The following is a 10530-nucleotide window of genomic DNA, read 5'->3' on the forward strand; positions in this document are numbered from 1 at the left end:
GTGGCTCCACGTGGCGTAACTGGGATTCTGACTCCAAAGCTCTCCCTGTCCTCTGGGCTACTTCCCAGCCCTTTTATCAAAGGAGCTGTCACCCCCGAAATGACTCTGAAGGGCCAGGCTCTGCTTCCTCTGACCAAAAGGCATCACTGGATTGTTGTTGCTGTTTTTAAGTTGCTCAGTCGTGGCCCACTCTGTGACCCCACGGACCAGCCTGCCAGGCTCCTCTGTCCATGGAATTTTCCAGGCAAGAATCCTGAAGTAGGTTGCCATTTCTTTCTTGAGGAGATCTTCCCAACCCAGGGATCAAACCCTCATCTCCTGCATTGGCAGGGGGATTCTTGATCGCTGAGCCACCCAGACTTTACTATTAAAGACTTGACTATGCAAAGAAAAAAAAAACAATTTACTAGAGGAAAAGTCATACAGATTGGTGCATCACACATTCACCTTGGCATCTGTTAGTAAGATTGTCCCCTTGAGTCTCTTACTTATGTCCCTGACAATGACCTCACATCTCCAATTCATCTTCCTTACTCTGCCGCAGTAATCTAGAAATTAGAAACTTAGATTTTTTAATACTTGGCTTAATACTCTTCCATAGAGATTTATCTGGGTATACAAGGTTGTCAATATACTTCCAAGGCTTTTTTCTCCACTGACCTTTCCCATTCCACTGGGTCAGCCTCTATTTATCCTTTGATTGTTGATATTCAGTCACTGAGTCGTATCTGACTCTTTGTGACCCATGGACTGTAGCACACCAAGCTTCCCTGTCCTTTGCTATCTTCCAGAGTTTGCTCAAACGCATGTCCATTGAGTCGGTGATGCCATCCAACCATCTCATTCTCTGTTGTCCCTTTCTCCTTCTGCCTTCAATCTTTCCCAGCATCAGGGTCTTTTCCAGTGAGTCAGCTCTTCATGTCAGGTGGCCAAAGTTTTGGAGTTTCAGCTTCAGCATCAGTCCTTCCATGGGTTGATTTCCTTTAAGATTGACTGGTTGGATCTCCTTGCAGTCCAAAGAAATCTCAAGGATCTTCTCCAACACCACAGTTCAAAAGCATCAGTTGTTCAGTGCTCAGCCTTCTCTATGGTCCAATTCTCATATCCATATATGACTACTAGAAAAACCATAGCATTGACAATACAAATCTTTGTCAGCAATGTAATGTCTCAGTTTTTAATACACTGTCTGGGTTTGTCATAGCTCTTCTTTCAACGAGTAAGCATCTTTTAATTTCGTTTCATTTCCTTTGATATCCAGCTCAAATAGCACTTTCAGGGCATCTCCTCCAACTAGCCACACAATCTCTCTCTCCCAAGGTGCTTTCCAGGCATCTTGCCCAAGAGGCTGGCATTGAACTCCACTAGCGTTCATGCTGTCCTCTCCAGACTCTTCAAGGGCAAAGTATAAAAATGTCTTAATACTCTAATTCCAGTATAATGCTTTGCACATGCAAGGTTATCAATAAGGGTTCAATAAACACATTCAAAAGGAAAGCAAATTGGCTTCATGATAAAAGAAGCCAAAATAAAGAGTGGAAAGTAAATATATAAATATGAAAAGGGAAAGTAATCATTTTTGAAAAGTTACTGAATATTAATGCCAAATTGACAGAGTTATTTTAATGTTGGCACAAAATCTAAAGTGTCAAAAAGAAAAAGAAACAGATATTCTGCTAAGTTGCCAGAGCACACTGACTACAAACCCATCTATCCATCTTCCTCAGTATTCTACAGAATATAGGTTATTTTCACTGTAGTTCAGCATTTCCTGGAGTTCTGCATTTTACTAAAGGGTATTGTAAAAATAAAAATATGATGGAGTAGTGTTTGGAGTCAAACAATGTTGGGAAAGTTAGGCTAAAGAAGATGCTTGCTTTCTTTGACTATGTGTCTCCTCAGAGCCTGGGATACACTGATGTGTGTTGGAGTTCTCCAAGAAGAGCCATGAGATACAGTGTGACCCAAATGCATTTGACCACAGAACCTTTTTTTTTTTTTCAAAGAACATCTCACATGACAGGTATTCATAGAGAGCACACTCTGGGAGATAGTGTCCTAGATTCTTAGCTGCCATTATCAGTCACTTCACAGAGGTGCCTGAGAAGGAACATGCTGACCATCCATGCAGTAACACGCGGCAGCAAAAATCTGAAATGACATCTCATATCAGCGTTGCCTTAAAATGATGGAACAGGTAACCCATTCTCATAAAAAAATGCCTCATAAAATATTGGGAAGAGCATAGGCTAGGGAACTTTTCTCCACATCTTACCAGCTGTGTGATTTGGGGCAAAACATTTCTCAGCAGAGAAACTGAGTATGTCCATCCCCACCAAAGCTGGGGATATCTCCTAAACTGTCTGAACCCCAAGTCCACGGGGACATCTAGTCTTAAAGGACTTGGGTGATGCCCTCTGATATGGGAAATGGTCCTTTGCCTCCCTAAGTTCCTGCAGCACCTGCTCACCTCCTAGGTCTTTGAGAAAGATGAGATCATCAGGCATGATAATCAGCTTTCTGTCTCTCTACCAAATATAGTAACAGCCACCCCCAATCTCTTTTCCAACATCCTCAGAAGATAAGGAATTCTTCTGCCAATCAACCCTTCAACCAAGCCACTTCAAGATGCTTCTACTTTTTCCAGCATTCTCCAGAATCTTTAGGACTCTTTCTCTACTGGCTCTGTCTCTTCTGCCTACATGCAAGTTCAAGTACCTTCAATCCTAAAACAGACACCCAAGACAAAATACCCCACCTCTTACCCACAGTCTTCTCTAGATATTATCTAAATTATCTTCTTCTCTTCCAAAAGCATCAAACAATTCCCTCTTTAAGCACCCGATTTTTTTTCAGGTTTAGTGATACCGCACTTCTTTGGTGTCCCTTCAACTTATCTAATCACATGGTCTCTGTCTCCTCCAGGGGTGCCAGCTCCTGGACTGACTCCTTAAAAATCATTTTCCCCCAGAATTTGAGCCTCCGTCAATTTCTCCCTTGATTTACTTTTTCTAAATGATCTATGTATGAATGATATCCACATTTCCATATATCAACCCAAACTTTTCCCCTAAGCTTCCGATTCATATATGGGATCATCCATTGGACAAATTTTACCTGGAAGTCCCTTTAGTATTACTACTTCACACTCAGCAGGAACGAACAGAATCTCACTTACACGTCTACTGTTTCGGTGGCACAGGTCCTGTGCATTGTGATTAGGAGAGAATGCCTGGGTTCACATTACAGCCCCAGCACTTTCCAGGTGTGATGCTGAGTAAGTCCCTTAATCACTGAGAAGACAGAGATGAGCACCATCCAGGGCAGCACCTTGCCCAGTACCTGAGCCTGTAAGCGAGTTGTCAGTGGGAGTCACTAGCATCAGTATTACTTCCCACTCAGGTTTTCTCTCCTGAATTTCCTCCATCTCTTATCTCATTTGGGCTTCCCAAGTGGCAGTAATGGTAAAGAGCCTGCCTGCCAGTGCAGGAAATATAAGAGGCTTTGGTCCATAGGATCATAAACAGTCAGACACAACTGAAGCGACTTAGCATGCAAGCACTTATCTCTCTCCTTTGGAGATGCCAGCATCTATCATCAGCAGCATGCAGGCCAGCAACCCAGGAGCCGTATCTGACTACCTCCCTCTCACTCCACCCAGACTACCAATTACAAGTCCAGTAGGTTTCTGTCTCCGACACATCTCCCAAGTCCCACCCTCCTCTCCGACTCTTCAACCAGTGCCCGAATTCAGGCTCTCGCCCTCTCTCCTTTGAGCACCTCCTCTCCAGCCTCAAATCCCCTAAGAGTGGTTCAAGTCACTCCCATCCTGAATACACACCAGTCTGACACCCTTGATGACTTAAGATAAAACTCACGGGCTTCCCGGGTGGCTCAGTGGTAAAGAATCTGCCTGCCAAGCAGGAGACACAGGTTCAGTTCCCAGGTTGGGAATATCCCCTGGAGAAGGAAATGGCAACCCACTCCAGTATTCTTGCCTGGAAAATCCCACGGACAGAGGAGCCTGGTGGGCTACAGTCCATGGGGTTGCAAAGAACTGGATATGACTGAGCACACACACACTCAAGATGAGGGACTTTCCTGGGTCCAGGGGCTAAGACTCTGCTCCCAATGCAGGGGGACCAGGCTTAACCCCTGGCCATGGACAGAGGGGCCTGGAGGGCTACAGTCCATAGGGGCACAAAGAGTTGGACATGACTGAAATGACTGAGCATGCACACACAGGGAACTAGATCCCATCTGCGGTCAAATAAATAAACAAATACATGTTTTTTTAATAAAAAAAATAGATGAAATAGAAATATTGAAGCGTAGAGATTATTTCAGTGTTTTAATGGGACTAATAACAGAATATGTGCGGTGCCTAGGGTCCCATTCTTGCTCGGGCACATGATGACCATGACCATGAATGACCTCCGTCATTGTCCTCAAGAAAGGCTGCACTTTTGGACTCTTGGGCTGAAGAGACTTCCAGCAAACACCCCTGGGCTTCTACAGCAGCCAAGCTTAGTTGTCTCTGAGACTAGTTTCACAGCTCTTCTTACAGGGAAGGGTAGTACATGAGCCATAAAAAGCTTGCTGGGGCTCCAGGGGAAACTGCTGTTCTGATAAGAGGAATAGGCTTTTTGGACACCATCCTTCCCCTCTTCTTTCTGCGGGGCCCAGAAATATGAAGCCTGGAGCTGTGAGAGCTGTGGAGGGGCTAAAAAGGTCAAGAGAGCATCCAAGGTGTTGGCCTCAATGCCCCTGTGTGCCTGTGACTGGACTCCAGGGAGAAAGAAATGTGCCCGAGGACCTCACAGTCAATCTGGAGGGCTCACTGGGCAGGGTAAACTTTTTGTTTTGAGGAGGGAGAGCTGGAGAGGAAGAGAGCTGCAAATTCTCTCCTCAAAAAACACCGATACAGTATGCTAACACATATATATGGAATTTAGAAAGATGGTAACGATGACCCTATATGCGACAGCAAAAGAGAAAGAGATGTATAGAATAGTCTCTAGGACTCCGTGGGAGAAGGCAAGGGTGGGATGATTTGAGAGAATAGCATTGAAACATGTATATTATCATATGTGAAACAGATCGCCAGTCCAGGTTCGATGCATGAGACAGGGTGCTCAGGGCTGGTGCATTGGGATGACCCTGAGGGATGGGATGGCGAGGGAGGTGGGAGGGGGTTCAGGATGGAGAACACATGTACACCCATGGCTGATTCATGTCAATGTATGGCAAAAACCACCACAATATTGTAAAGTAATTAGCCTCCAATTAAAATAAATAAGTTAAAAAAAATTCTCTCCTCGGAATGACTCTGTCGTAAAGAAGTCTCAAAAAATTAGGGAGCCCGAGCTGAAGTCACAGCATATTAACACCACACGCTCTTCCCAGGTTTTCACAGCTCCAGCTCCAGACTAACAAAGCCTATAATTAGTGCTCTGCCCCATCAGTCCTGGGTGTTCATTGGAAGGACTGATGTTGAGGCTGAAACTCCAATACTTTGGCCACCTGATGCAAAGAGCTGACTCATTGGAAAAGACCCTGATGTTGGGAAAGAGTGAGGGCAGGAGGAGAAGGGGACGACAGAGGATGAGATGGTTGGATGGCATCACCGACTCGATGGACATGGGTTTGGGTGAACTCTGGGAGCTGGTGATGGACAGGGAGGCCTGGCGTGCTGCGGTTCATGGGGTCGCAAAGAGTCGGACACGACTGAGCGACTGAACTGAACTGAACTGAACCCCTGCCTTCCACGATGTCTGGTGGCTGCAGGCTCAGAGGTGGAGAGAGGGAAAAGGCCCCATAGATGACCGGGCACATGTTCCACACATACCCACCTCCTCCAGGTCATTAACACCCCCCACGTGACCCTCAGAGGTGGCTGTGCACTGCCAGCCTCTAATGAACGAGCTATCAGAGCTCTGAGTACAAGCGAGGGACGCGCTGGCCCAGGAAAAGCAGCAGCCCCATGCTCACCTCCTTTCTCTGCCTGGGGAAGCCAGCATGCAATGGGTTAAATCTGGGACCATCTGAGAGGCTATTTAATTAAATATTTAAAAAGAAAGAAACTCAATTTGAAGGCGGAATCACTTATAAATAAATCCCATGACCCTAGGTTCTGAGGACAGCCACGGAAGAAATCTCCAGGGTATTAAGGCAACCCAGCTCAGCTTATATAAAGTCACAAGGAAAGAAAAAGGAGCAATAACAAAGAAGTGCAAACTGGAAGCACATATGTGTGGTTATTTTCTCTGTATTTTTAATAAGACAATAGGTCTCTCTATGCAATAGTTACACTCTTGGAAATAGTATATAAATTGATCTTTGTTGATAAATCTGTTTTAAACACTCTAAGATAAATATTTGAAGACTCTTATGAGTCCCATATTTTTTATGAAGTATTCTCTTTTCTGTTTTTTAAATCACTTTGTCACATTCTAGGTTTCTTGAAATTGAAGTACACTTGCATATACAAACCTGTGCACTGAATTGCATTTCTGATTCATACTCAATACTTGTCTCTTCTTATTATAGCAATTATTGTTTTTAATTGAAGTAGAGTGGATTTACAACACTGTGAAAGTTACAGGTATACTGTGTAGTGACTCCCTGTCTTTGCAGAATATACTCTATCAAATATTATTACAAGATCATGGGTATAATCCCCTCTGCTACGCAGTAAGACCTCGTTGCTTGCCTAGTTTATATGTAGCAGTTTGTTAATCCCATGCCCTTCATTTGTCTCTCTTCCCTCTTCTCTCTTCTCTTTGGTTACCACAAGGTTTTCTTTTTTTCCATGACTCTGTTTTGCATATACATTCGTCTTATTTTCTAGATTCTATATGAGTAATATTATACAGTATTTGTCTTCATCTGACATTTAATTAAGCATAATATTTTCTAGGTGCATCTATGTTGCTTCAAATGGTAGTATTTCATTCTTTGTATGGCTGAGTAATATTCCACCATCACACACACACACACACACAAGCATGTTAATTCTATCATTTGTTGATGGGCATTTGGGTTGCTTCCACATCTTGCCTATTGTATACAAACAGCGCTGCTGTGAGCCCTGGTGAGGGTGTATCTTCTTAAGTTAGTGTTTTCGAGTGTTTGGGGGTTATATATTCAGGAGTTGAACTGCTGGATCACTTGGTAGTATTCGTTTCAAAAATCTTTTTAAGGAAGCTCCATACTGTTTTCCACAGTGGGTGTACCAACATACGTTCTCACCAACAGTGTCAGAGGGCTCCCTTTTCTCTACATCCTCTTCAACACTTACTTGCAGATTTTTGATGATGGCCACTGTGATAGGTATAGGACAACACTTCACTGTGGTTCTGATTTGCATTTCTCTAATAAGCAGGGATGCTGAGCTTCTTTCCATGTTCCTATTGACCATCTCTATGTTTTCTTTGGAAAATGTCTGTTCAAGTCTTTTTACCCATTTTTGACTGAAGTCAGTGCTTTTTCTTGACATTGACTTACGTGAGATGTATTGTTTTTTAAAACACGCAGATTTTTATCTCAAAGGTAAATCTGCTATGCTTCCTCTGCCTCACCTTTCTGCTGAAGGAACAAATGTTGCACTGTGTCTTTTTTTTATAAAAAGACAAGACTGAGCGCTTACTGCAGTGGAAGCTGTGGTCTGCTGCCCAGACTGTCTGCGCTTAGGACGGAGGCATCCTTGTCCCGGATGCTGGGAGCATTGGAGGCTCATGGCCCTCAGGGGTTTATCCTCAGCCATAGAGACTCAGCTAACTAGGTACCCTCTCCCTGGGGGTAGCCTACGATCAATGACAGTCCACGTTAGAATATAAAGGGCCTATGCCCTTGCCTCAAGACTGGCCAACCCTGAAGGCACGGTCCGGCTCCAGGGGGCACAGTGGGACCCCCTGATGCCTTTGCTCACGGAGCTCAGCTCCTCTCTCTGTCTGACACTGACCCCTGCACTCCTGCTCAGATGGTGACCCCGAGATCGCGCCCCAAAAATCTCGTTTCACACAGCTCTCCTTCTCAGAGTCTGTGTCCTAGAAACCTGATCTAAGACAGTCATCTTATTCTTCCTGAGACTTTCATTATTATAATTCTTTTATGAGTGATTGTGGGAGAAGATCTGAGACCTCAGACATATCCAGTTTAGGGACCAAGCTTCCCTATCATCCACTCACTGCCCGAAATATTTGGTTATAAAGATGAAGGCAAAAAAATCCCCATTAAGTTGAAACAAAACTGGGTATTTATTGACATGTGTGGAGTGATCCTTTTATTATAAGTGTGTCAAGGAGGTTTTAATCATATCTAGTCCACACAAGCATGCACAGTTCAGTTCAGTGCAGTCGCTCAGTCATGTCCGACTCTTTGCGACCCTGTGAATCGCAGCACGACAGGCCTCCCTGTCCATCACCAACTCCCAGAGTTCACCCAGACTCATGTCCATGGAGTCAGTGATGCCATCCAGCCAAGCTTTCACACATACACACAAAAGAAACTGAATGAACTTAAGGAAAGAAACAAAAGTAAATTTTCTTTGTATTTCAAAATATTGTTTAAAAATTAGCTGTGGATTCTTCTTTCACCTGAAGTACCCATTATTAAAAAATATTAACAATAAGAGTCTACTCCCTAAATGTAATTAAACAGTGTTATTTCACTTTGCCTAACACGCGAGAACAGTTAAATTAGTTTTCCCTTTTCTCATTGCACAATTGGGATAACAAACAATTCTGTGTAGAACTCAATCGCCGCACTGATATTTTTTATTCTGACTCAGGGATCTCTTTTCTCCTCTCCCCCTTCTCTTCTCTCTTTAAACAATTTCCCCACATTTATGTGCGAAATCATGTTGTAAGCTCAAGTAAACACAAACCGTATTCCTCAAGTGATCAGCAGTCTTAGATTTTTTTCCCTAGGGCAGTATGCATTTTTAGTTGTGATTTTAATCCTTTTAATTATATTTATTCCTACAGATCAGTGATTTTACATCGATGACTCCATGTTGTGCTCACTTTTCCCCCCTCCTTTTCCTGCTTGGCTCCCTTTCATTTTGCTTCTCTTGGCTTCATTTTGGCCATATTTCCACTATGGATCCCACATCAACACCAATGTGTGAGCTTCATAGTTTTTTTCTGAACTCACAATACTTTACTGATCTGTGCACATGCACATTTACACACACATATATGGATTTTGCATACACGCGTCTGTATTTTGTTTTCTCACCACCTCTCTTGAAGTCATCTGGTTTAGGTCAGATTCAGTCCATTATGTGACTACGTCACAGTATCTCCAGCCCTTCCCCTACTGAAAGTTGCTTACTCTTAGGACGTTTTTCTCACCATACACAATGCTGCAGTAAATAATGCCCACTTTTTAAAAGTGGATTTTAAGATTTTAAATATCACTGGTATAGATTTCTAAAGGTGAAATTGCAGGGTCAAAGGACATATGTCTTTTTAATATGAACAGATACGCCAAATTGTTTTCCAGGTTATTAAGTTGCATATATATCAGCAATGTGTGTTTTTCTCTACATCCATTAACATTTTATGCCAGCTGGGCTCACTTTTATTATACCAGATCTTTGCCTGACTAGGCAAATGATTTATGGATGTTTGGCATTGTGTCACACCCGCCTTAGCCTGTAGAGTGGTACAGGGACTGTATGTGATTAATCCCAGTTCCAGCCAACTGTTAAAGTACGATTCCAGGAAATACACCTGTACCACTTTGCAATTATAAGCCATGGTATCATGACTGTCATGAGCAGAGCTTGCACATGGCACTCACCAATGACATACTCCACCCTGAAGAGATCCCTTCTGGGGTCATAGGGACGATTGAAGTCGATCTGAATGTAGAAAGACTGTCCTCTACGAACGATCAGCTTGTCGTTGCTGTATTTGTCGGTGTGGTGATCCACTTTGTTGCTGTCCCACCTCTCCTTGAACAGGTGAACATTCGTGACATTAAGGTAGTCTGTACACAAGGAAACAATCAAGGAAAACATTGAGTAATTTTGGTTTAAACACACACTCAGACAAACAAGATTATTTTTCCCAAAGATGCGAGGTAATAGGTTTATTAGATAAAACTCTATACAGGGGTCTGGTAGATCTCAGAATCGGTCTCTTGTGGCATCCTTGCATTCAAAGAAGATTTTTAAAAAGCATTTTCCCCTTCTGACCCCACTTCAGATCCCACTTCGGGTGTAAGAGGGCAGTGATGGTGATGCCTAGCGTACAGGTCTAGATACAGAGAAGCCAGGACTCAAGGCAAGGCTTCACGCCCGAGTCTCACACTGCTGTTCATCCAGTCAGCTGCTTCCCACAATGACTACAGCGTCTCTACGGTGGAAAAAGCAGGGAATAACAGGTTTCAATTTTTTATCTTTAAAAGGGGAGGGATCAAATCTGACAAAGCTTCCAAGGGATGTTCTAAGGACAGATCAGATCAGATCAGTCTCTCAGTCGTGTCCGACTCTTTGCGACCCCATGAATTGCAGCACGCCAG

At 43.4% G+C, this 10530-nt stretch overlaps 1 protein-coding gene across 1 annotated transcript in view; it reads right to left on the bottom strand.

Moving 5' to 3' along the window:
• The window catches only part of F13A1 (coagulation factor XIII, A1 polypeptide), a 148304-nt gene that overhangs the window by 121307 nt on the left and 16467 nt on the right, over positions 1-10530 (bottom strand). Inside the window, exon 3 of the mRNA XM_010835833.1 lies at positions 9808-9996. Coding sequence (XP_010834135.1) covers positions 9808-9996 — 189 coding nt within the window. The remainder of the gene's footprint in view (positions 1-9807; positions 9997-10530) is intronic.

Source organism: Bison bison, unplaced genomic scaffold, assembly GCF_000754665.1.
Source record: "Bison bison bison isolate TAMUID 2011002044 unplaced genomic scaffold, Bison_UMD1.0 scf7180017864053, whole genome shotgun sequence".
Lineage (NCBI taxonomy): Eukaryota > Metazoa > Chordata > Mammalia > Artiodactyla > Bovidae > Bison > Bison bison.